The sequence below is a fragment of the Pan paniscus genome, chromosome 10 (assembly GCF_029289425.2).
Source record: "Pan paniscus chromosome 10, NHGRI_mPanPan1-v2.0_pri, whole genome shotgun sequence".
Classification (NCBI taxonomy): Eukaryota; Metazoa; Chordata; class Mammalia; order Primates; family Hominidae; genus Pan; species Pan paniscus.
Window position 1 is genome coordinate 115671671 of NC_073259.2, and position 27582 is coordinate 115699252.

The following is a 27582-nucleotide window of genomic DNA, read 5'->3' on the forward strand; positions in this document are numbered from 1 at the left end:
TCCAGAGTTCCTGATTCCCACGGCTGATCAATTTCTTCTAGGATGGGGCAGAAGGAGCACTCCTGAGCCATCAGCCCTCTCTTTCCACTTAACACACAGCAAAGGAGGCACTGGCTCAATCCCTAAGCTGAAGTCTTCCTCCTGCAGATCCTCCACGCTCCCCCTCCAAACCGTCTTTGGCTCACCTTGTTGGCTGAGTTGACAGATCTTAAAGCTAATCTCAGAGCTTCCCTGAGACAATGTGGTCTGGTGGAAAGCATGTCCCCCCAGAAACCCTCCCCTCCCCCTTGCAACATTGGCCTTAGAATCTGACAGATTTGGGTTCAAGTTCTGATACCACCGCTGCCATGGTGACTTGCTTTTGTGCTTGGGCAAGTGCCTTAACCTTTTTTCTCTCCCAATCTGCAGAATGGGAAAATAATCGCACCCATCTCATATAGTTGTCAGAAGGGATATAGAGAGGAGGTTTGGAACTCAGTTAATATTGGTCCCTCCACCCACACCCCAACTGCGTCATAGGTGAAATATCACTTTTTTACCATGTTCTATGCTGCCTGAAGACCTGCTCTCCCTGGCGGCAGGATATTGGCAGTATCAGACAGCAAAGAGATTGACGGGCTGAAATCATAACTCGGCAACCCTGGGAAACCTTTTCAGTTCAAAATTAGATGCCCGTGCAGTCTCAGTACTGTGTGTGTGTGTTTTTTTAATGTGAGTTTTATATTTATCTGAGGAAAGCAGACAATAGACACAGTTTTGGATCCAGAATCATTTTGGATCCTATAACTTTGGAATCTGTGGGGATTTTCCCTCCTGCTGTGAATCCTTAAGCACCATGCAGACCCACGCAAGGGGTCCTCAGCATTGGGTTCTGGAGCATTCTCGGGTCCTCTCTAGCCCATCCCACGGATCTCAGCTCAGGCCTTCCTCCAGTGGATGCTTAGTGAACCAAACTGCTCTGAGTGAAGCAGGCATTGAGGTTACATGACCCCAGGAGTGTTTGGGAGAAAAGCTCCATGTGGGTGCTGATCTTGCAAGACCCTAGCCTTCAGCTGCCCTGTCTCTTCTCTCTTGGCCTGGAGTGTTTTTAGGCCCCCATCCTGAAAGACCAATCTCAGATTATTCATTCATGATGCGTCCTGGGAAAGCTTTGTGCCCATATTTCGGTAGTGCAAGAGGGTCCTTGTCAACCAGGAAGCCAGCAGAAGAGTGAAATGAGAACAGGGTGGGGCCAGCTGTGATCAGATGGTGAAATTCCTCCATCAGACGAGTGATGGACTTCCCTGGCTTGAAAGCTGAAAGCAGACAGTCCCTTGCCTGGGGTTTGCCACCACTGAGAATCTCTCTTAAAAGTGTGGATGGCATGGTAGTGGCATCTCATGCTCTCTGACATCCTGTAGCTCCCAGAACCACCACCCTCTGCTAGGTAGAAAGAAGAAGGAGACAGGCCAGAAAGCTAGCTCATTGTAACTGCCATTACAGCTTCTCCAAAGCACCTGAGAGGCGATCAGAATCATCCATTACTTCCTTTCAGAGGAGAAGCGAAGGAGTCCTTCTTATGCACAAAGGACATAAAGTCACTGAGACATTTTCTCACTGCCTTCAAGGGTAAAATCTCCAAAACACGGACTTCCATTGTCCTGCCTTTGGGGAATTGCTTTGGTCTCTGTTCTTACAAACACAAGCAGGACAGATCCACGGCTTTGGTGAGAGGTGTTTGGAGCATCCAGCAGTGGAAAATCCCTGCCCTGTATCACCAGCTCTTCCCAAGGCATCTTCCAGGATGTCTTTTTGTCCATCTCTAGCCCATGTGCCCAGCCACAGATACGTCAAATTTGCTAGCCTAAGTATTGTGAAGGTCACATTTTGAAAATAACTTCAATTTGTTTATAGGTTGTCAGTACTCCTCATAAATATCCATCCGTCCACCCCGAGACCCGCCATTGGACGGCTCTGACTTTTGCTGTGTTGCATGGACATATTCCTGTAGTTCAGGTATTAACGTATTTCCCTATCCACATCTGACTTTTGATTTTACCTCTTCCATAACACACATCTATACCTCTCCCAGCATGCATATTCTCTAAGACATTCATATTGGTTAACTGCAATTCAATATAGTATATTCATATCACGTGAATACAAATATTATATGTAATGATCTATATGGCCAGGCTTTAACCAATATGAAATGATCACATATCCACACACAGCCTCACACACAGAGTGACAGACCCATGAAGTTCTTCCTGGTTGCTCTGGGGTGGGGCTTCAGCTGTTTTTGTGGATTTGTTCGCAAAATGAACATGAGATTTGGTTGCTATTGATACCTTAGAACCTTCCCTTAGGTGTGACCCCTGGTGTTTGTGTAGAATCCATTGGTTTCCAGCCAGTGGGAAGAAGCATCCAAGACATCAAGGGAATGTTTCCAAAAGACACTTGCTTGGATCCCACTTCTTGAGAATCAGGTCCAGGAGGTCTAGAGTAGGGCCTTGGCCATGTGTCTTCTGAAACAGCTCCAAGCACAGTGACATGTCCTCATTGGAGGTCCTTTGGGCATATAAATATGTATTGCTTGTACTTTTTCTGGCTGTTGTAGAGTTGGTGTTCAGTGAACAGCCATACAGTACGTTCTAAATCATGAGCTTGATCTTTACTTCATCAGAAAAGAGAGATCAGCATCCAAGTTCATGACTGCACCTGGTCCTGTAGTGAGTGCTGAGGTTGGGCACATCAGGAACTCACCTCCTTTTGTGTGGTCCATGCCTCTTGATTCCATGCAGAGCAGGGACAGCTCTGCAATGCTGGAATTTCATGGGAATCCTTTGTTGTTTCCTGGGTCATGAGAATCCTTAGAACAGATCCCAAGTCATGTTTCAGGAGGCTGACAGTGTGACGTGTCACACTGAGAGCTGGCTTCTGCCTATAGAACAGTATGCCCAGTCCACTCCTGGTAGAGGAAACTAAGAAAGAAGGGGTCGGTTGGTGGTCTGGTGGACACAGATGTCATTCCTTAACATGCAAGGACATTCCCGACCTTTAAATCAGGAATGGAATGGGAACAGTAAGCAGCCAAGCAAAGCCACACAGAAGTCAGGCAACCACCCTGCCGCAGGGCCAGCGATCACGGAGTGCCAAGTAGGTGGCTCCCCCATAGCCGTGCCCTCAGGGAGCCCTAGGTAGGCAGTAAAGATAGCAGATTTTTCCCCCATTTTCCATCAGCAGTGCTGACAGCACATTCACTGTGAATGAGACCAGGCATGGACAGTATCCCTACCTCTTTAGGAAGCCCAGCTATCTCAGGGGACGCACAGAATGAAGTCTTATGAAGCAAAACTTCTGGAAGCTCACTCTGCCACTTTATTAACTGATCTTGCTGGCCAGAAACCTTAGCATTTGCTAAACTGTCCTCAGGGCCATCCAGGTGGGGCCCCGGGAGACCCCCAAAGTCCTTCAGAACTCTTGGGAGTCTGTGGTTCTACGAGGCTACCCTAGCGCCCTCTGAGGCTTTGTGTAACCAGCCCAGGAGGGGAGTCTTCCAGCATTCCTGTGCCAAGAACCTTTAGCCCAGTGCTTCTAGAAATGTTTATATATGTATACATCTCCTGGAGATCTTGTTCAAATGCAGACTCTCATTCAGTAGACCTGGGTGGGGCCTGAGAGTCAGCATTTCCCACAAGCTCCCAGGTGGTGCTGATGCTGTTATGCATGGAACACATTCCGAGTAGCCTAGCAGCAATGAGAGACTCTCAGTTCATCCTCCAGGGTACAGTTGCCCTCCAGCCTGTGCACGCTGTCACCAACCCAGAGGGAGGGAAGGAGCGCTGGCATCTCACCCATCCCAGCAGTCTTTCCTGACACCTGTGCACAGTGTATCTCCTCTCACCGTCTCAATGGCCGCTCTTCCTCTGCAGCTCCTCCTGGATGCTGGGGCCAAGGTGGAAGGCTCAGTGGAGCACGGCGAGGAGAACTACTCGGAAACGCCCCTCCAGCTGGCAGCTGCTGTAGGTAAGAGCTGCCGGTTCTCACCCTGGCCAGGGAGCTCCAGCGCACCCTGGCCCTTGAAGTGCCTGTGACTATATTTTTGCTTTATTCTCTTATAAAACCCCCTTCTCTGGGCTTGCAGGAAATTTTGAGCTGGTTAGTTTGCTGTTGGAGCGTGGTGCCGATCCCCTGATAGGAACCATGTACAGGAATGGAATTTCTACAACCCCCCAGGGTGATATGAACTCTTTCAGCCAGGCTGCAGCCCACGGACACAGGTAGGCTAGGATGGGCCAAAGCCAGAGGTCCCGAGTGGTGTTTGTTAAAAATGCAGATTCCCAGGCCTACCCCAGACCCATTGTCTCTCTGGATGTGGGGCCCAGAGGCAGTGTGAGGTGGTCCAGGCCCCAGGTCTGGCCAGAGCGACCCTACCTGCCAGCTGACAGCCAACTCCATGCAGTGCACATCCACTCAGAATGCTTTATTTTACCTGCTCCTGGCCAGCTTTAAACTCACAGAGAGACATCACTCTTGGTCGGTTTTGCTCAGGGCACGTCATGTCAGCTGTCATGAAGTAAGAAGAATCCATTTAAAAAATAATAAAACCTTTCATGTTTGGTGACTTCCCTTCTACATCTCCTTCTGAATTTCCCCTCTGATCATCAGCTTTTATTACACATAACCCCAAGCAGAGCACATTCACTTTGGAGAGAGGGCAGGCTGACAGTGACAAGTGCAGAGTTCTAGAGCCTTCTAGATTTTTGAGGAAATCACTTAGCTCCAAGTTGCCTCAAGGAAACAAGGCCAGTCATGCCCCATCATCTCCTCCATCCCCAAAATGTGGCACCCACTGTTAGGCCTCTGAAAGTGCCACCCATTGATCTTGTCATCACCCCTCCCAAGCTAGTGGCCCCCCGCTTCCCCAGCCTGCCCCTGCCCTGCCCCAGCAGATCCACTTCCATCTCTGAGTGTCATCCTCTCTGGGTTTATGATTGACAGGAATGTGTTCCGCAAACTGCTCGCCCAGCCAGAGAAGGAGAAGAGTGATATCCTGTCCCTGGAGGAGATTCTGGCCGAGGGGACTGACCTGGCGGAGACAGCCCCGCCCCCCTTGTGCGCCAGCCGCAACAGCAAGGCCAAACTGAGGGCCCTGAGGGAGGCCATGTATCACAGCGCTGAGCATGGCTACGTGGATGTCACAATTGATATCAGGAGCATAGGTCAGTCTGGGCACCCTCCACCACGGGCACCATGGTGCCCCCAGCTTTAGGTCCACACACACATGAACAAGCACATGCACGCACACATACACATGCAAAACACGCACATGCACACACACGTGCACACACACACAAGGGGACCCAGGGAGTTTCCCCTTTACCAGTTGAAACACTTCCAGGCCAAGATGCCCACACCGTCCCCATAGATAGCAGCGTCCTGCCTGCCCCAAAGACCCATCCTCAGACCATCTTTCCATGATTCCCAAACACTGAACCCTGGGGCAGGAATTCAAATCACCTGGGGAGCTTGTCTGAATACCAATTGCGAGGCCCTACACCCAGAGGCTCTGCTGTCGAGGGTCTGGATGGATAAAGGCTGGAAATCTTTATATTTAACAATCATCCCAGGTGGTTCCCAGTGGTTGAGGAATCACTGCCTTTAGAGCACCCAACTCCGCGAAGCAGTGCTGGGCAGTTGTTAGGGTGAGGGCGCCCCTTTCTTACCACAACTCCTGTTGAGCTTCAGAGGGCAAAGCCACTCTCAGGAAGGTTGGGCTGGCTCTTCCTTGGGTGAGCTAGCCCAGAGCCATCTCCTCCATGTGTCTGGAGAACAAGGCTAGCCTAGCCTTCACCAGCGTAGTGGCTTTCGCTCTGCCATGGAAGTGGCCGGACCTAGCCATGGGTCCCTAAACACAGGGTGTGGCAGATTAAGGCAGGCTGAGGACTGAGGAGAAGCCTCCTAATGCTGTTCTGGAAATGACCTCTCTCCAGGGAAGGTGGGGAGGGGTTAGTATGTGGAACGTTTGTGCCATTGCCCTGGGAGCCTATTTTGCATGATTATGAAGCTCGAGATTCCGAATGGGCTACTTGTTATAAACAGTAGCAAGACACGTCCTCCTCTGTCTGTGCCTCTGCATGAGAGGGGAGAGGCAAATTACAGCAATCAGCTGCTGGAGAGGTCCCTGTTAAAGGAGGAAGACCTGATGAAGTACCTGCAGATGGAAATGTTGTTTTGCACAGAGGAGCAGCAGGAATATCCTCTCATGTCTTCTTATTCGGGTATAAATATCTATCTTAGCCAGAGCTGTAAATGGTGAAGTCCACCAATGGGTTTCATCAACTCTAAGCTCTCATCTGGGCATGGATGTGTTCCAGATCCTTGGGCACATCCACTCTTTAATCCTGGGCAAGACTCTTCTCCCCTCTGAGCTTCTTTCCCCAGTAAGTAGAGGGGATGGAGCCTATGCACTCAGAATCCAGAAGTATGGAATATGCATAAGTAGCGTGCATAATAATTCCAATATGCTACACGATGATTACATCTTGTGAAATGCAGCCCCTAATAATATGAGTAGCATGAAGAGATGGACACCCATAGCTGAGGGAATTGAATTATGACCTTTAATTTCAACTTTTGCAGGTCTTTGGGAAAAAACCTACACTGGTTCTATTCGTTGAAAGTCAATCCCTTGGTCTGGTCATTTAATAATGTCCTGGGGAAAAGCCAACTTCCAGATGAAAACTCGCCTACTCCTCTGGTTGTTTTCCGCCTTTCCCCTCTCTCTCCCCCTCCCCTGCCACCTTCCCTGGCTCCTCTCCCCACTCCAGGCGTCCCGTGGACTCTGCACACGTGGCTGGAGTCTTTGCGGATCGCCTTCCAGCAGCACCGCAGGCCTCTCATCCAGTGCTTGTTAAAGGAGTTTAAGACCATTCAGGAGGAGGAATACACGGAGGAGCTCGTTACCCAAGGCCTGCCCCTGATGTTTGAGATCCTGAAAGCAAGCAAGGTATGTGGGGTTTGAGGTAGTTGTGGTCATCGGCAGAGAACAAAGCTGGAGGTTCCCAGATCTGAACGGTCTTTTAGCCTGGTGTTCCCCTTTGAGTGGGATGACTACGGTCATAGCGACCAGTGGCGAATGTAGCCCAGCAGACGAAAGCTACCTGTGCACTCATTTGTGGGCAGCTGTCTTGCTGAACATCCACATGAGCTAAGGCACTTGGGCACATGGACTGCTTAGATATCTTCTAACTCAAGGAACTTGCAGAAGAACTGGAGAGATGATACCAACATGTGTGCCCCAACAGCATTATGAAGCAGTTGGTACAACAGTATTAAATTTGGGGGTGCAGGCTAGGAGAGGTGTGGGAGTTCAGGAAGGAGGAATGAGAGGGTGGGTACCCTGAGGTGCTGAGACTAGACCACGCGGGGATGGAAGATAGGAATCGGTAGGATGAGGGAAATGGTTGCAGCTTTCTGGATAAACAGAACACAGACCCTGCTGAGGTTTCTGAAAAGCCAGGCCCTGGGAGAAGGCTTTTCCAGTCGAGAGGGTCAAATGAACCTAGCTCTGACCCCTTGGGATTCACCCCTGCTGACACCTGTATCCCCAGCAACAGGGAAATGCAGCCTCTTCATAACAGCAGGCCAGCCTTTCGACTATTACAACATTAATTCTTAAAAATATCTTTGGGGTTTTTTGGTGATGCTGTCTAGACACTCCAGTCCCTGCAGGGCCCCAGCACCAGCCCTCTCACCTCTTTGCCCCAGAACAGCCTTTGTGGAACTCTGGGGTCTACGACGGAGCCTGGGAAGTCTCAGGGGAAATTGGCCTCTGAACCAAAGGGCAGTGTGGGTCCCCCTGCCGGGCTGGGCTGTGTGACTGTCCACGGGGCATTAGAGGGGACATGGGGCTGCTTCCTCCACATAGCAGGGATGGCCCTTCAGTAAGGAGGCAGCAACACAGCATCTCTGCTTTGGGAGCTCTGGGCCTCAGGTGGAAAGCGAGTCCCATTAGGTGTTCTCATTAGCGCCCATCCTTAGCCCGGTGTCCCTGGGCCACCTGCAGGCTAGATTTGTGCTTGAGGTCAAGACCCACCAGGACCCCAAATGGGAGCAGGTGCACCAGGCCTAGGGTAACAAGCTTCGGTGAGTCCATGAGGAGTAAAACCTGCTGGAAGCATTTCAAAACCAAACTCCCCACCCGACTTAAAAATAAGTAGATGAATAAAGAGACTTTCACCTGAAATCACCTAAGAAACTGTCTTAGTGAGAAACATTCCCAGGGTCTGGTGTTCTATCATTTTGAGGTTTTGTTCGTTTGTTGTTTTTAACTTTTCTTCAGGCTATACTGGGAATTCCAGAATTTATTGAGACATTCTGTGTATTAAGTAAACCTAACCTGTGTGTTCTTAAAGTAAACTTTACTTTGAGGTATGACATACGTACAGAAAAGTGCCCAGCTCATAACTACGATGCCAAATGAATTTTCATAAGATAGACAAACTGTGCAATCCTCATCCAGACTGAGAAATGGAACATGACTAGCACCCAAGTGGTCCCCTTACACCCTATTCCACTGCTATCCTCCAAAGGGCCGCCACTCTCCCGATGTCTAACACCACACTTTGTTTTGCCTGGAGCCACAATGTTTGACTTGGACAGCTCATTAGATAGGAAATAGTTCTCAGAACCTGAGCCCATGATTATAAGAATCTACAGGCTGAAGCATACAAAATACCCTCCATTCACAGAAGTGGTGGGTGCTCCCATCATTTAATAGTCAGTCATTTGAAAATCAGGCTGACTGGGTATGGTGGCTCATGCCTGTAATCCCAGCACTTTGGGAGGCCGAGGTGGGAGGATTGCTTGAGCCCAGGAGTTCGAGATTAGCCTGGGCAACATGATGAAACTCCACCTCTACAAGAAATACAAAAAAATAGCTGGACGTGGTCGTGTCTCAAGAGCAGGGAGCCAGTGAAGTGTGTTTTGCTTTTACAGGGGGTTCAATGGCATCCCCTACTGGTGAAATGTGGCTTTACACATCACACGCACTGACCACTGGCCAGGGGTGGGAGCGGGTAGGTGGAGGTTAAAGAGGAGATAATTTCCCCGAGCCTGCAGGGTGAAGTCACCCATTCCCCAAGCACGGGGGATATTCTTGTGGTCAAAAGAAAAACTGGAGGGAGATGATGACAGAGAAATTCCAAGTTGAGAAGACAGTCTCCTGTCGGACAATAGGGCAGCCATCATCACAGAGCTGGCCAGCATTGTTCCTTCTGCCTGCACTTTAGGATTCCTGTTCAAATGTTTGTCCAAACAAGTATCTTTTTTTTTTTTCTTTTTTAAAACAAGGTCTCGCTCTGTCGCCCAGACTGGAGTGCAGTAGCATGATCTTGGCTCACTGCAACTTCTGCCTCACAGGTTCAAGCCATTCTCGTGTCTCAGCCTCCCAAGTGGCTGGGATTGCAGGCATGCACCACCATGCCTGGCTAATATTTAGTAGAAACAAGGTTTCACCATGTTGGCCAGGGTGATCTCGAACTCCTGACCTCAAGCAATCCTCCCACCTCAGCCTCCCCAGGTGCTGGGATTACAGGTGTGAGCCACTGCTCCTGGCCAAATATCTTGTTTTATCAGAGTAGTGAATAGATTCTTGCAAATAAATCCACTTTATGTTCAACTTATAGAAACAGCTGTCCTGTAAAATGAGGCATATTCGTCCCATCATTCTTGGTTTGTGCTCACTCAAACCATACTTGAAATCCGACCACACATCTGCTTCTATGTTCTTGTTTCTAAATTTGGACTTCAAATGAATTCAGTGTCTCTAGACTTCCCCAGGAGCAGAACAATATATTCATTTTTTTGAATACATCTGTTTAAAAAGACTTCCCAGCTTATTTGTCTTTCTTTCTTTTTTTTTTTTTTAAGATGGAGTCTTGCTCTGTTGCCCAGGCTGGAGTGCAATGGTGCAATCTCGGCTCACTGCAACCTCTGCCTCCCAGGTTCAAGCAATTCTCCTGCCTCAGCCTCCTGAGTAGCTGGGACTACAGGCCCACACCACCATGCCCTGCTAATTTTTGTATTTTTAGTAGAGACAGGATTTCACTGTGTTGGCCAGGATGGCCTCAATCTCTTGACCTCGTGATCTGCCCACCTCAGCCTCTCAAAGTGCTGGGATTACAGGTGTGAGCCACCACGCCTGGCCTTTTTTTTTTTTTTTTTTTGAGATGGAGTCTCACTCCGTCGCCCAGGCTGGAGTGTAGTGGTGTGATCTCAGCTTACTGTAACCTCTGCCTCTCAGGTTCAAGCGATTCTCATGTCTCAGCCTCCCGAGTAGCTGGGATTACAGGCACCCACCACCATGCCTGGCTAATTTTTGTATTTTTGGTAGAGACAGAGTTTTACCATTTTGACCAGGCTGGTCTCGAACTCCTGACCTCAGGTGATCTACTTGCCTCGACCTCCTAAACTGCTGGGATTACAGGCATGAGCCACCACATCCGGCCTCTAGCTTATTTTTCTAACACATCATTCCCCTGGGCATAATCAAGAGATAATCAGGAGTGCCCACTTGGTTCCAGGCACTACAGTGGTGTTGGGACAGACATGTTCTTTATCCTTCTGGAGCTTACTGACCGAAAGCAAGAAAATAAATAAACGAAACAGAGCATGATCAGTGTTTACAAAATGAAATGGGACCATGGTATGGTCTCTGGGGGTGGGGCTGATGAGGTCTAACTTAGACAAAACGGTCAGGAAGTTCTCCCTGAGAAAGTGGCATTTGAAAAACCACCTAAGTGAGGAAAAGCTTCCAGCCATGCAGAGATCTAGGGCAAAAGCATTCCATGTCAGGGAACTGCAGGTGATTAGACTCCTAGTAGGAACGTGCTTTGTGTGCTCAAAGGAAAAAGTGTAGGAGATAAAAATCAGATTGCACTGGGCCAGGGAAAGTTTGGGTTTTCTTCTATGTGTAATGAATGGGACATGACGAGAGAGGTTTTGGATAGGGGCAAAGTGTGATCGGTGGGGTTTTTTTTTTTTTTTAAGTTTTCAAGTTTTCATTTTTTGATGAAAAACTCAAAACTTAAAATGTTTCTGTTTTTAAACTTTTTATTTTGAGATAATTGTAGATTCATGAAGTTGTAAAAAATAATACAGAGAGATTCCTGTGTACCATTTACACAGGGGGATCTCAGTTTCTCCCAACGGCAATATCTTGCAAAACTATGGTAAAATATCACAACCAACATAGTGACATGATCGTCAACATGCAGAAAATTCCCATCACCACAAGGATTCCTTATGTTGCCCTTTTATAACCACACCCACTTCCCTCCTGCATCCACCCTTCAGCCCCTACCTAGCCACCATTTCTCTAATTTTGTCATTTAAAGAACGTGATTTAAATGGAATCATACAGTATGTAATTTTGGAGATTGGACTTTTGGCAGTCATCATAATTCTCTGAAGATCATCCAGGTTGTCGCATGTATCCGCAGCTTGTTCCTTTTCATTGCTGAGTAGTATTCCATGGAATAGATGTGCCCCAGTTTGTTTAAGCACTCAACTGTTGAAGGACATCGGAGTTGTTTCCAGTTTTAGGCTATCACAAATAAAGCTGTTACAAACATTTACGCACAGGTTTTTGTGTGAATATATCTTCATTTCTCTGGTGTAAATGCCTGGGAGTGCAACTGCTTGGTTGTATGGTAGTTGCATGTTTGGTTTTTAAATAAACTGCCAAACTGTTTCCCAGAGTGACTGTACCCTTTTACATTCCCACTGGAAAAGACTGAGTAATTCAGTTGCTCCATAACCTCACTGTTTGGTGTTGTCACTATTTTTCATTTTAGCCATTTTGATAGGTATGTAGTGATATCTCATTGTAGTTTTAATTTGCATTTCCCTAAATGGCTAATGATGTTGAATATATTTTCAAGTGCTTGTCCACTATCTGTGTATTCTCTTCAAGTGAAATGTCTCTTTGTATCTTAAGCCTGTGTTCTAAATGAATTGTTTGCATTTCTACTTTTGAATTTTGAGTGTTCTTTATGTATAGTAGATACTAGTCCTTTGTCAGATATGTGGTTTGCAGATATTTTCTCCCACTCTGTAGCTTGTCTTTTCATCCTGCTATCTTGGTGCTGGCATTGATTTATGTTTTTATTCATTCACTTGGAGATCTTCTTGGTCCATGGTATTATGGGTGCTCTTTGATTGAAATCTGGATGTTTTCTGAGGCTCTTGATCTTATTTAGACCTTCTGCTTTAGTTGACCTTCTCTGATACTGCTCTGACAGGGGAAGAGTGGCTGTCACCTCATTACTGTCAGGTGGATGTAGAAATCCAGGTTCCCCTACTTGGCCTCTGTTGGCACCCAAGTTAGGGTCTAGTTATTGGGGGTAGGTGGGGGCAGGTAAGTGCTCTGGCTCCCACGTAGTCTTCTCTGACATGTGGTGGGGTGGCCTCATGACTATTGGGCAGTAGTAAGAGTCTGACTCTCCAGTGGCATCCTCTAACACCACCCCAGCAGGGAGTGGGAGGGATGCCTCATTATTGCTGGGTGAGAGGGGGGTCTCCACTGACACCTGGGTGTCAGGGGGTGGGGGCAATGCTCTTTACTGGCTGGTGGGGATAAAAGTCCTGGCTCCCTACTTGACCTTCAATGACACCATCTCAGTGTCAGGGGTGCCGTGTTGCAGCCTGGCAAGAGTAGAAGTCTAGCCTTCCCACTTGACTTTTGCTGGCAAGGTGAGTCCACAGGTTTTCTGTGCTGTTTGGCTGGAGTAGAGCAGCTATTGTCTAAAAGTTTCCTGCCTTCTAGGCTATCCCTTTAGTGGTCCTTTGGCTAGAGACAGCAGGCTTTTGTTGTGGCTTTTTTCCCCATCTGTGCCCTCAGTTGCAGCTTCTTCAATGTCAAGTATGGGATGATGAGGTGAAAAGGAAGTCCAGTGAACCCACAACTGTGCTGCTCCTCCAGTCCCAAACTCCCTAGGTCGTCTGCCGCCTTCTCTCTACCTTTTAAAGTCTTCTTATGTTTCTTTTATATGTAATGTCCAGAGTTTTTAGTTGCACTTTGCAAAAGGATTAGGGAAAAGTAGGTCTATTACATCTTCCCGAAGCAGAAGTTATCATGTGTTTTTAAAAGATCAATCTGACTGCTGTGTACTATCTTCATCTTTTTTTTTTTTTGAGATGGAGTCTCGCTCTGTCACCCAGGCTAGAGTGTAGTGGTGTGATCTCGGCTCACTGCAAGTTCTGCCTCCCAGGTTCACACTATTCTCCTGCCTCAGCCTCCAGAGTAGCTGGGACTACAGGCACCCACCAGTATGCCCGGCTAATTTTTTTTGTATTTTTAATAGAGATGGGGTTTCACTTTGTTAGCCAGGATAGTCTCGATCTCCTGACCTCGTGATCTGCCTGCCTCAGCCTCCCAAAGTGCTGGGATTTATTGTCATCTTCTTAAACCATCTGGGATCTCAGGCACCCTCAAAGAAGTGAGTCTGTTTCCAAAGCCCCCAGTTGGACAGTGACTATCCATGTCACCAAAAGCAAAAACCTCCATGTAAGCAGAAAAAAATAATAAATGGGATCCATAAAGCCTCTAAGGAGTGGTCTAATCTCTTTGTGCCTCTACCTCTCTAATAATTAACCATGAACAAAATGACAACTACCAAATAGACATAGGATCAAATCCCAAAAGTATCAAATAGCTCAAGAAGTCATCTGATTTGGGAGGCCAAGGCAGGTGGATCACTTGAGTCCAGGAGTTTGAGACAAGCCTGGGCAACATCACAAGACCCCATCTCTAAAAATAAAAATTAAAATTAAAATTAAAATTAATTTAATTCTAAAAACAGAAAGCCAACTGACACGTTCCCAGTTCCACACAAAACTGCAGTCAAACCATCTAAGAGAGGAAAGTCACAGTGTGTATTCAAAACCTTTGAAAATAAGATTTAGTAAAACAGTTTGCTAAAAATTCTTAATTTGTAGACCCCAGGGACAAGTTTGTGTGTAGCAACTGATTGGGCCTGTCTTTCTTACCTCCTTGTTTCGTTTCTTCACTCCCTCCCCCCTCCTCATTCAGTTCTTCACCATCCCTCTGGCCTCCCTTTTCTCTATGGTCAGGACCTGAGCTTAGGAAGTGACCTGCCCCAGGCACTTAAGCCTGGACATGGATCTAATGAAAATGACCACTGTGTGCCAGGTGCCATTCCAGGCACTTTCTACTCATCAGCTCCTGGGAAGCAGGTAGTTGTATTTTTATTCCTATGTTAGCGATGATAGCCCTGAGGCCCAAGAGTGGGTCACCCTGCAGAGCCAGGATCCTGACCCAGACACAAAACCCATGCTCTTAACTGTGAGGTCACCCTGTCACTCTGCTCCGTTTCAGGGTTTTACCCGCAGTGCACATCTCACTGTGAAATGACAGCTTCATCCCCCTTAAGGGCAGAAGCAGACATAGCCTGCCGCCATGGTGACTTCTTTTGGTGGGAAGATGGTCCCAAGTCAGGTGCAGTCATGGGCCCCTAGCATCTGCATTGGGAGGAAACTTGGAAATCATCTAGCCCAGTGAATATCCCAACCCAGTCATCTGAATCCTGCTATCAGAATCTTTTCCAGACCTGGAAAAAGTACTACTTAAAGAAAGCATGAAATAGGTAAAAATACCATTGATGCAATTTATTATTTACTTGATCTTTTTCTTAAATGTGTTTGAAACATATTACTACCATAAGTGGATACCCTTCATCACTTGCTGGGAGTAGAAGGGACACATCAAAGTAGATGTGCGACTGCACAATTAGCAGTAAGATGAGTGCTGCACTCAGGGCCTCAGGATCTTGCTGGGATCCTTCTGGGGCCGGTAGCCCACCCTCCACCTGCCTCCACCTTTCCAGGTGTGCTCACTCCTCATAACGCAGCCTAGCCTGCTCCACAAGGGAGCCATCTGTAGAGGTGGGTCTTTTTTTGGGGGGTGGGGGAGGGAGATGGACTTTCACTCTTGTCACTCAGGCTGGAGTACAGTGGGGCGATCTCCACTCACTGCAACCTCTGCCTTCCAGGTTCAAGCGATTCTCATGCCTCAGCCTCCCGAGTAGCTGAGATTAACAGGTGCCTGCCACCATGCCTGGCTAATTTTTTGTATTTTTAGTAGAGACAGGGTTTTACCATGTTGGTCAGGCTGGTCTTGAACTCCTGACCTCAGGTGATCCACCCGCCTCAGCCTTCTAAAGTGCTGAGACTATAGGCGTGAGCCACCACGCCCGGCCAAAGTGAGTTTCTTGACGTGGATTAAGATAGAGAGCTTGCTGTCAGTGTCCCTGAAAGTAACAGTAATTCTACTTTCTCTTGATTCTGAGACACAGCTTTGTTCACATTTGAGCATTTCTCCATTTGAAACAGGTCTGAAGATAGATGTGTACATTTAATAAGGAGGGCTTTTTTTTTCTTTTCTTAAAATCTGACATGAATTTTATGACATCTTAAAAAAAGGGATGAGGTTCAACTGCGGGAAATTGCTGTTTAGGAGTTAAAAATGGTCAAATAGCAGCACTTTCATTCAACCTAACAGCATATGGTGATACGTTCTCTTTTAGCCCTCATAGCAACCTCATCAAGCAAGTATTTTTAATCCTCTTTGGAAAAGAACACCAAGGCCCAGAGAAGCTGAGTAACTTTGCCAAGGTTACAGAGCTAGTGAGTGAAGAGCCAGGACTAGGACCCCCTCCATCTGGTCCCATTGTTTATGTTTTTACCACCACATAGAACTCCAGCCTGAGCCACCTATAAAGGACCTTTGGGAGTAATCCTAGTGCTCCTTTCAGAAGAAAAGAAAGTATTTCCACATCTTTTTAGGAGAAGAGTGGAGTCAAAGGAGAAGAGGAAAGATGTCACCCCCCAAATTCACAGGACTCCATCTCAAGAGAGTTTCCTGGTAACTATGCTATTAAGAATTTTGCAGGGCCAGTCGTGGTGGCTCATGCCTGTAATCCCCGCACTTTGAGAGGCGGAGGCAGGAGGATCTCTTGAGCCCAGGAGTTCAAGACCAGCCTGGACAACATAGTGAGACCTCGTCTACACACACACTAACACACACACAATTAGCTGGGCACAGTGGCGCACACCTGTAGTCTCACCTACCTGGGAGGCTGAGGTGGGAAGATCACTTGAGCCCAGGAGGTCAAGGTTGCAGTGAGCTGGGGTTGCACCATTGCACTTCAGCCTGGGCAACAGGGAGAGACCCTGTCTCAAAAAAAAAGAATTTTGCTTCACTCCCCTTTAGTTCTTTTGTATGACCACACAGTTCTGAGTCCAGAGGACCTGAATTTACTCCATGTGCACATCTAGAATTTTCTGTGAGAGACTTGAATGGCAAGTACCCAGCAGCATGCCAGTAACATGCACTAACCGGGTACTATGTCCTCAGGCCTGGCCCCACCCCCACCCACCCACCCTCCTGGACTCATCCTGGCCTCCCAGGTCAGACCCTGCATGTGAAGACCAAATGGCCTGCTGCCCTGAGACTGCAGCCTGTTATCCCTTTGGCCTAAAGCACTGTGCTTAAATGTGCTGCTCAGAGAATCCAGGCATCTGACCCAGCACAACCACCACCCATTCCCGCCTCCAGAATGGAGTGAGCCTCAAGTTTGGTTGCTTCCATTCTATTGTCTTTGGGTTTTGGTCCAGGACTTACCAAGCCCATAGGATAACCCAGCTTATCATCACAGTCTGACCTATGGATCTCACCCCCTGACAGCAGTCACCTGATATGAATGACACCACCCCTCACACTCAAAAGGGCCCTCCTGGAGTTCAGAATTGTTTTGGGTCCCAGGTAACCAGGACAGATGACACTGGTGCTCCACTGCCTGGATGAGGAGCACTGGGAAGGGCACAGGGCAGACACCTCCACAAACATGGACAGATTCAAGGATGCAGCGGGGAGTTTTCTCTTAGGACTCTGTTCCTTGAAAAAGAAGCGGCTAGAAAGCCTCGTAAAAGGCAGCATCTTTGGTGCCAACATGGCGTAGCACCCTAATCCTCTGCACAATATCCAGCTCCCGGGAACCAGCCAGTGCTTGGCATTTAGTAGACGCTCAATAAATATTTGGAGAATGAATGAATGAATGAATGAATGAGTGAATATGTAGCTTAGTGAGTGGGGAAACATTCCCTAAACCTCTGGGGAATGAATGGATGAAGTGTAGGGAGCCCCCTGATGTTCAGTTAAAGCCTCCACCCTCCCTCTTTCTCTCTTCTGAACTTCTAGTGCTTTCATTATAATCATATTTCCATGGTAGGAAGTTTTTAAAATTTATTTTTAGAGGTGGGGTTTTGCCATGTTGCCTAGGCTGGCCTCAAACTCCTGGGCTCAAGCCATCCTCCCACCTCAACCTCCCGAGTAGCTGGGACCATAGTCATACACCACCATGCCCAATTAAAAAAAAAAAAAATTTAAAGACAGGGTCTCATGATGTTGCCTAGGCGGGCCCCGAGCTCCTGGGCTCAAGCAATCCTTGGCCTCCCAAGCAGCTGGGACTATAGGCATGCACCACCACACCGGGTTTTTAAAATAGATTTTATTTTTTTAGGCCAGTTTTAGATCTACAGAAAAATTGAGAAGATAGTACAGAGAGTTCCCATATACCCCCTCACTCACTTTTCCCTATGATTAATAGGCTATATTACTATGGTACATTTGTTATAATTAATGAACCAATATTAATACATTATTATGAGCTAAAATCCAGACCTTATTCAGAGTTCCTTAGGGTTTTGTTTTTGTTTTAGATTCACAGGGTTTATGTGTGGGTTTGTTACATGGATATACATGATGCTGAGGTTTGGGCTTCAGTTGAATCCATCACCCAGATAGTGAACATAGGGCCCAATGGGTAGCTTTTCAGCCCTTGCCTCCTTCCTTCTCTCTCTCCTACCTCTTTTGGATCCCTGGTGTCTGTTGTTCCCAACTTTATTTCCATGTGTACCCAGTGATCAGCTCCCACTTACATGTGAGAACATGGGGTATTTGGTTTTCTGTTTCTACATTCATTCACTTAGGATAATAGCCTCCAGCTGCATCCCTGTTACTGCAAAGGACATGATTTCATTCATTTTTATGGCTGCATAGTAGTCCGTGGTGTATATGTACCATGTTTTCTTTATCCAGTGCACCACTGATGGGCACCTTGGTTGATTCCATGTCTTTGCTGTTGTGAATAGTGCTGCAATGAACATGTGAGTGCAGGTAGGGTCTTTTGGGTAGAGTGATTTCTTTTCCTTTGGGAATATGCCTAGTAATGGGATTTCTGGGTCCAATGGTAGCTCTATTTTTAGTTCTTTGAGAAATAGCCAGAGTTCCTTAGTTTGTACCTGGTGTCTTATTCTGCTCCTGGATCCCATCCAGAGTACCACATTACACTTCATTGTCATATCTCTTAGGCTCCTCTCGATAGAGGCAGTTTCTCAGACTTTCCTTGTTTGGGGTGACCTTGCAAGTTTTGAGGAGCACTGGTCAAGCATGTGTAGGCTGCCCCTCTAGTGGAATATGCCTGATGTTTTTCTCATGATTAGACTGGGGTTATGGATTTTTCAGAGGGAAACCCTGGAGAGAAAGACATCTTATCAAGGGCACATTCCATCAAGGTGAGTTATCACTATTGATGTTGACCTGAGCCACCTGGCTGAGGCAGTGTTTGTCGAGTTTCTCTACTGTAAACTTCCTCTCTTCCCCTTTTTCCATACCGTCCTCTTTGGAATGCAGTGAGCATGCACTGCCCTCACCTAAAAAGTGGGGAGTTGCACCTCCCCCTGACCATTGTTACATATTTGAAGATTGTCCATTTGGAACAAGCATGGCCAGCCCTTATATTTACATTCTCGGATGATATAGTACACACTGAAGTTAGAAAGAGAGGTCAACTGTGAGTTCCAGCAGAGGAGGGGTCTTGCCTTGCCTGCTTCTGTGGCCCCAAAAGAGTGCCTTTCACACTGCAGGACACCTCTTCCATGTTTAATCAATACCTCCTGAATCGAGTTAAACCACCACCACTGTCCGCCAAAAAAGGAAAACTCGCAAAAGAGTCTACAGACTGTACATGCCTCTCTCAAGGGCACAAGAGTCCAGGAAATGGGTTCTTATTGCTTCACTTGGAGTTGATTAGAAGGAAGCTGATTCACCAGCAAGATGCACGAGACACACCCTGGTGTAGATGAGTGAGACCTCATCCCTAACCTTCATAATACAGTCTGTACAAAGCATTTTTGCAGATAACAGGTCTTATCTTTTTTATGACCAGCCAGTACTTACCACGTGTCCACTATGTGTCTGGCACTCTGGGTCATGGAGATGATGAAATGTGGTCCAACAGATGTAAACTTTAGATGAGATGTGTTAGTTTTCTATTGCTGCAGTAACAAATGACCATAATTCAGAGGCGTAAGGCAACACCTGTTTATTATCTCATGGCTTCTCTGGGTTGGAAATCTGGGTGCAGTGTGACCCAGCTGGGTTCTCTGCCTAGAATCTCAAGGGCAAAATCAAGGAGTCAGCAGGATTGTGTTCCTTTCTGGGGGCTTTGGGGAAGAATTGCTTCCAAGCTCTTTCAGAGATTTTTGGGTAGAGTTCAGTTCCTTGTGGCTGTAGGACTGAGGTCCTACTTCCTTGCTGACTGTTGGTGTCACACTTAACTCCTAGTGTGGTTACCTGAGTCCCCTCACGAGCTTGCCATGTGGCCCCTCCATCTTCAAGCCAGCAACAGAGCATCAAGTCCTTCTCAGACTGGGATCTCTTTGTCATCTTGTTCTCCCCGCTCCCGTCTGAAGTCCTTTTCTGCTTCTACTTTTAAGGGCTCATGTGATTACTTTGGGCTCACCCAGATAATCCAGGATAATCTCTCTATTTGAAGGTCAACTCATGAGGAACTGCTATGCTCTTGAATGTTTGTCCCCCCAGAATTTAAATGTTGAAGTCCTAACCCCCAAGGTGGTGATATTGGGAGGTGGTGTCTTTGGGAGGTGAGTAGGTCTACAAAAGACACCCCACAGGAGCCTCAGCACCCCTTCTACCACGTGAGGACATAGCTAGAAGCCACCATCTATGAGAAAGTGGGCCCTCACCAAACACCGAGTCTGCGGGCACGCTGATCTTAGACTTTGTAGCCTCCAGAACAGTGAGAAATAAATTTCTGCACTTTATAAGCCACCCAGTTTAGAGTATTTTGTTAGCAGCCCTAATGGACTAAAGCACTAACCTTAATTACTCCTGCAAAGTCGCTTTTGCCATGTAAAGTAACGTGTTCATGGTCCCAGTCCCAGGGGATATTAGGGCATGCAATCTTCTAGGAGGCCATAATTATTCTTACCACACAGTGCTTCTCAAGCATGAATGTGCATGGGAGTCACCTGCAGAGTGTGTTAAAAATGCAGATTCTGATTCAGTGGGCCTGAATGAGAGTGTGCATTTCTTACAGGATCCCAGAGGATGCTACTGCTCGTGGTCTATGGAGCACGTTTTGGGTGGCAGGGCTTTAGGCCAGAGGAAACAAATTTATAGCCCACAGCCCAAGTCGAACCCATGACAGAATTTCAGTGCATGGAACCTGTGGTTCTCAAACTTAAGGGAATGTCAGTATCATCAGAAAATTTGTTAATATGCAGATGCCTGGGCCTCACTCCCAGGGTTTTTAAGTCAGAAGGTCTGGGGCAAGGCCCAAGCATTTACATTTCTAATAAGCTCCCAGGTGATGCTGGTCCAGGGACCACACTTTGAGAAGAACTGCATTAAGCCGGTAGGTAGGCAGTTATTTTTATGAGTATTAAGTGAGGGGAGCACCGAATGCCCTTTGGTTATAAAGCCTCTCGTCATTGAAAGTTGAGTCTCTTTGTCCTTCAACTATGATTATGCCTCTGTGAATCACATCTGAGGTGACACTGTTCCTTCTGTGATCTACCCACTTTAATTGAAGGGTTTGGATTTTCTTTTGTATGCCAAGCTGTATGCTTCTGCCTTGGGAACACAATGAAGTAGGTAGATTTAAGAACAGCTTGAACCACTCACATCACTAGTGGCCCCAAACCCATCTTTTAAAATTCAAAAGAATATTTATTGTTTTTATCACAAAAGCAATGCTTGTTTCTTGTAGAAAATATAAATAAAAGAAAAAACATCCTCATCTCACCCAAAGGTAACTACTCTATTTTTTTAGATCTTTTTCTATACATATCTGTCAATCCAAATATATTTGTAGAGGGTTTTATTGCCAAAAAGACATGGTACAAACTGTGTTGTAACCTACTTTTCTTCCTTAATCTATTGTAAACATTTTTCAATGTAACCCCTTTGAGCCCCTAGTTTCAACACCCTTTGTCCAATAAAAAGAAACAAAATGCTCTGTTTCGTTTTTCCTCCTATACACCTGAAGCTGGAGGGAGATTAATGAACAGAAATGGCTGCAAAGTGGGAAGAGGTCAATGTGAACGATGAGGGTCAAGGACAAGCAGGCGCCTGTGTCCCCAGCACTGAAGGGCAGCTGTAGTTTTGGGTTGCAGAACCAGTTCCCTCCCACCTTTTGTTTGGAGCCAGTGATTCAGCTGAGCACTTCTGGGTCCGGAAATGCCTCAGCACCAGAATCAAGTTCACAAGAAAGCTGAATCAGGAGCGTTTGTCTTGTTAATGGAGAACACAGTCACAGGATCAAAAGGGCTAATTTCAGGATAATTCTCCTGAAATCCTGCTAATTTCAGGATAATTCACTGCTTCCAGAATTTTAGAGTACTGGTAAAGGTGGGTTTGGGGTAAAAACTTATTTTCCATTCTCTATGAACTACAAAAAACTGCTTTCCAGTGGGTAGCGAATCATGAGGGCCAGAGAGAAGAATTTCTTAAGCTTCACCAGTGAACCCACTAGAAATAGACAGTGGACAAAACAGAGCAAGTAAATCCAGGACCCATGAATGCAAACGACTTCTGTGCTACCCCAGGGGATTTCTCCTGTGGCCTGCAGTAAATGTGTGAGCTCTTATCACCTGGAGGTACGCATTCCTGGGGCACAGCTTGACTGAGGCTGGCCACAGCCCCCTGTATCATGACCTCCTCTTTCTTTTCTGCAGAATGAAGTGATCAGCCAGCAGCTGTGCGTCATCTTCACACACTGCTACGGGCCCTACCCCATCCCCAAGCTCACAGAAATCAAACGGAAACAGACCTCACGCTTGGGTGAGTGGTTCCCCCAGGACTGTGTTGGCTGCTGCTTTGTGATTTAAGGACGAGGAGCCAAAGAATGCCATAAGGAATGCCAGGAGGGAGGGGGTTCAAGGGCAAACAAGGTCGGTACAGGAGTCAGGCCGGGGGAGATCAGAATTTCTCCTTTATTATGTGATGACACTGGAGAACATACCTTGGGAATGTGGACAAGGAGATTTGCCAGTTAAAGGGACTTTCTCCCCTAGACACAGACAGTGGGGGCTGCCAAAGGCCTCCTGATTCCGTACACATCCCCCGCACAGGTGGCTCCTGAAAGAAGTCCACACTGCACGTGGCAACTCTGTCCCCCAAACTCTCCCCTCTAAAAGTCCTTCTTCCTCACTCAGAAGGAATGAGAAGGAGACAGTGAGGGGCCAGGGCTGTTCCTCTAGTGGAGATCCTTCCACAGGAAACTAGGAGAAGGGAGGAACAACCCCCCCTCCCCCCTCCCCCGCCACACACACACACTCCCATAAAAACATGAGGGGACATACCTGAGCGGCAGAGGCTGGATGCTTATAAGTCCCATGAGAGTATCAATAACCTCTTCTGGGAGGCGTGCACTGTGCCGGCTCCAGCCAAGCACTTGACCTACCCTATCTCAAGTCATCTTCAGGCCACCCCAAGAGGCAGGCACTGTGACTGCAATAGCAGTACATTATGGCTGCAATATCAGTAGAGGGTGAAGCTGGAACTTGAACACAGGTGTGCCCGGAAGCTGTAATTTTGTCATTCTGCAGTCCCAGCTTCTGAGATTTTTCAGAAGAAACCTTTCCATCAGGCACTAGGTTCTTTCAGAGGATCCTGGGGCTGTTGCAACCGGGTTGATCAACCTACAAAAAGGAGAAGGAATATCAGGCTGCTTTGAGGCCTGAAACATGAGCCTTCTGTTGCAAGGGCCTGTCTCCCTGCTACCTGGAGATTTATCAAATATTAAAGATAAAGGATTCTTTTTCCCTAGATAGGTTGGGGACTTTTCCTACTTCCTGTTTCCCTTTCCTAAGAAAATTGAAGGACATCTGAGTAATAGAAGACTGCAATTTCTACTCTTTAGCAAAATTTGAAAGGGATGAGCCAGTTTAGATTAATTAAAAGGCTGAATTCATGGGACTATTTTAAAGTTATTTTTGTTCCCATCTTGAATAACTTGTTAATTTAAATGAGACACAACTTTTTGCTGAAATGGAAAATTTTAGCAGCTCAGTCAAAGGCTGTCTATCTTTCTGACCATGTGTAGAGGAAAACTGGGATGTGCCCAAGTCCCAAGTACTTCTCCCTTATAGAAAACAGGTATTAATTAAAATGTTATCAGGGCAACACGTTATAAAGACCAGTCAAATTAGCAAACATTAGAGAGTCAGGGGTACATTCCCAGGACATAGCAACAATCTCTGATGTCTAGGTGCCTCATAAGACACCCTCCTTAGAGCAAACTTTTGCAAGGTCGGTTTCAATGGCATAAAATCTGCTTTCCCTTAGCTACAGGAAGGGAGGGAACATTTTCTCCTCCTGAATTTGCTGAGGTTTCTTTCACTAGCAGTTAAAAGTTTCTGGTTTGGGGCCAGACATGGTGGCTCACGCCTGTAATCCCAGCATTTTGGGAGGCTGAGGCAGGCAAATCAAATACCATCAACATCCATTGAGCATCTACTATAATGGTCATGTTTACTGAGGGATACTCATGTGTCAGCCATTTTGCTAAGTGCTCTCCATAAATTCACTCATTTATTCGTCACTACTTTTAAGGTCAGGAGTTTGAGGCCAGCCTTGCCAACATGGTGAAACCATGTCTCTACTAAAAATACAAAAAATTATCCGGACACAATGGCCCATGCCTATAGTCCCAGCTACTCAGGAGGCTGAGGCAGGAGAATCACTTGAACCTGGGAGGTGGAAGTTGCAGTGAGCCAAGATTATGCCACTGCACTCCAGCCTGGGCAACAGAGTGAGACTCCATCTCAAAAAATTTAAAAAAAAAAATGTTTTTAAGTGCCTGTTTTTCAGCCCAAGCATTAGAATTCCAAGGGTTGGCACCAAGAAGAAAAGAAAAGGCAGACCTGAGAGGCTCAAAGCTCATGATATAAAAGAAAAAGCATCATGTAGTTATTAACAAACGGAATATACAGCAGGTACATTTTGTGTCTTCAGTCTAGCAGCTCAAGCTAGCATAACTAAAGGTCACCAAATAGTGGTTCTTTAGGGACCTGCTTTAAAGGAAAGACAAGAATGATCAGTGACAAGGATCTCAAACCGGCATCTCTGTGGGACCAGGCAGGTGATATAAACGAGTGAAATGAATTCAGCGCTAGACAATAGGGAGTGGTGGGGACTGTGGCAAATCGGAGAGCACTGATTTTGTGGGGGGGGGGGGCGGGGGGGGGGTATGGTGTCCTGTTGCCCTCCCAATGAATTCTGGGAGAGAGTGGTGAGAGTAAAAGTAGAGGATATTAACAGTCTGGGAAGCAGGAATGGGGGACTGGCTGGAGATGAACAGTGGGTGTGATAGGTGAGCAGAGGGAGGCAGGTTACCGAGCAGAGAGAAAGTCAAGTGAAGAAATGAGTTTTTGTCAACTCTCAGGCCTTCTCCCCTGCAGCCTCTTTTCCCTTTATCTGGATCATTTCAGAAGTTCTGGGGGGAGTTTTTTAATTAAAATGTTTAAAGAAAGTGGGATTACACAGGTGATTTTTACTGTTTATACTTTTCTGATATTTTTAAAGTAAGAGCCTTTTTTTAAAAAATGAGCAGAAGTGAGGTAGCTCTGTACTGACAGAGAAAGGTGAGTGGAGGACCACCAGGACCACCGTCTGGGCAGCACAGGGTTCAGGGTCTGAGTGAAGAGAATCAGTCTGGAAGGCAAATTCTGGGTCCAAGTTACAGCAGTCTGGGGAAAATGCAGCCAGACCAGGGCCCCAAGGTGCAGTCAGCCAGGGTGAGCCCAACAGCTGAGTGGTCACAGCCCCCAGGAAGACAGGGGCTTGGTCCTGCCCTCAATAGTTTAGGACAACCCATAAATCCAGCCATAGGAAGCAGTGGGGTTTCTTTTCAGCACAGCCCCTGAACCCCTGGGGAAGGGACCATCAACAACAAAGGGGCCTCCAGGCTAAGAAGGTTCCCCGGGTCCTCGGCAGCCTCCTAGAGCAAGTTTCTGCAACAGGAGTCAAGGCGTTCTTTCATTCACTCGAAAAACATCCATTGAACCTCTACTAATAGTATAATGGTCAAGTTTATTGAGGGATACTTACTTGTCAGCCACTTTGCTAAGTGCTCTCCATAAATTCACTCATTCGTTTATTCCTCACTACTCTGTGATGGAGTATAATGGGTATTACAATTTCCATTTTACAGAAGGAGAAACTGAGGCATGGGTTGGCTAAATAACTTGCCAAGGTTACAGAACTGAGATTTCTAGCCTCAGAGCCCACACTCTTACTACACTTTACCACCTTTCCGTACTAGACACAGATGAAAGGCTTTGAAATGGACAGACATGGATACATCATAGCATGATGAGGCTACAGCAGGGGTGCATATGCTGTGGGAACTCAGCTGGGGCTACTGGGTCTGGGGAAGGTGGGGGAATCTGGCAAGGCTTACTGACCAAGGGTGTCTGATCAATATGTCTGAAACTTGAAGACCACCTAGGGATGAGCCAGGTTTGGAAGGGGCTGGAAGGGTGCTTTAGGTAAAGGAACAGTGTGTGCAGAGCCCCAGAGGGGAGAGAGCATGTAGCACTCATGGGGAACTGAGAGCTACCCATTGCTCAAGCACACACACAGTTTGACAGGGAGAAGCCAGAGAAGGCAGTGGAGCCCAGTCACAAGTGGCCTCATTAAGACGTTTAGACTCTAGCCTGGGAGCAATGGGGAGCTATTGAATGATTTATAGCAGAGGAGGGGAGTGGCATGATCAGAGCTAGCTTTAGGAAGGATGGCTCCTGCAGTGAGGTGGGTCATCAGATTGAGGGGCCAAGAGTGGAGGCAGAGAGACCAACAGAGGCTCCTGTGAGTTCCCAGAAAGAGAGGATGTGGCCCAAACTAGGGTAATATCAAAGGGAATAGAGGGAAATGGAAGATTCAGGAAACACTTAGGAGGACAGGGGGTGTTGACGGATATTCTCAACAAGACAGAAGTGCTGAGCTGAGGACAGACTGGCACCTTCAGGAGCCTCAGGTCTCAAGGGCTGAAATGACAGGCAAATCGGAGGATCCTAGTGTTTAACAAAGCAGGCCATCCTATCAGAATGTCCAAGTTCAAATCGTAGCTTCTCCACCAGTCACTAGCTTGAACAAGTCACTGTAAATTCTGTGTGCCTCAGTTTCTTCAACTGCACAGTGGGGATAATGTGCAACCAGGTTGCATATCATAAGTGCTCAGTAAGTAGTAGCTAAATCTTCTTTATTCTAGAAAATGAGGGAAGGGAACTGGCTCATTTGTCACTGACCCCGATAGGGAAAGGCCTGGACTTAAATCACCTGGAATGCAGTGGTGAGGGGACAGCTCTTCTAAACCACTTCCATTGGGCAGGGAGGGCGCTGAGCCCTGAGAGAGAGCAGCAGAGGTGGGGATGAGTGGCATTCTTAGAGACAAGGTGGTTGGGTGACTATAGGTGAGTCTTCTCTGGGGAAATGCTACTTTTAATCACAAATAAGCTATAAGGATTTCCTATGAAAAACTGAATTTCAGTGACTTGACTATTCCTCTGATTAGTCCTGTCTGCTGTTTGGTTGCTGTCTTGCCAATGAGTATTTTATCACCAAGATTTCCTTGCTCACTCTTATTTGCACTTTCTACAAGATAAATCTAAACTTCATCCTTTTTTCCACTAAAGCTACCTTTCTTCCCCTTTCCTATTCCAGATCCTCATTTTCTTAACAATAAAGAAATGTCTGATGTTACATTTCTGGTAGAAGGAAGACCATTTTATGCTCACAAAGTGCTGTTATTTACAGCCTCTCCCAGGTATGTATCATCGGTTTTGAAAGCAGCTGCATTATGACTTTGGCTGTTGCTATTACTATTTTTTGAAGTTCAATTTTGGTGGTCTCTTCTCCGGACTGGCAGGTCATCTTCACAAAATCAAGAATTCAAGAGTACAGGGAAGCTGCTAGCATAAACAACCTAGAACAAGGGGCCCTCTCCTCTGGGCACATAAAGGGGCCAGGGGGGCCGAGCTTTAGGAGCAGAACATGGATTGGATTTTGGCTCCCTTGGCTAGGTGGCCTTGTGCAGTGAACAACCTGAGACCCCACACACAGGAGCCTTGAGACAGCCACTCTCCAAATGTCAGGGAACAGACTTTGGCATAAGCCACTGAAAGTCACAGATCCTGACTTTACTTTTCCCT

At 46.9% G+C, this 27582-nt stretch overlaps 1 protein-coding gene across 5 annotated transcripts in view; it reads left to right on the forward strand.

Moving 5' to 3' along the window:
• The window catches only part of ABTB3 (ankyrin repeat and BTB domain containing 3), a 341504-nt gene that overhangs the window by 295054 nt on the left and 18868 nt on the right, over positions 1–27582 (forward strand). For 2 of the 5 annotated variants that reach the window (XM_034934399.3, XM_034934403.3), the window contains 7 exons: positions 1894–1995; positions 3915–4008; positions 4127–4262; positions 4984–5204; positions 6813–6991; positions 22105–22210; positions 27095–27197. In XM_034934399.3, coding sequence (XP_034790290.2) covers positions 1894–1995; positions 3915–4008; positions 4127–4262; positions 4984–5204; positions 6813–6991; positions 22105–22210; positions 27095–27197 — 941 coding nt within the window. The remainder of the gene's footprint in view (positions 1–1893; positions 1996–3914; positions 4009–4126; positions 4263–4983; positions 5205–6812; positions 6992–22104; positions 22211–27094; positions 27198–27582) is intronic. The other 3 variants (XM_034934400.3, XM_034934401.3, XM_034934402.3) reach the window with 3 other exon arrangements.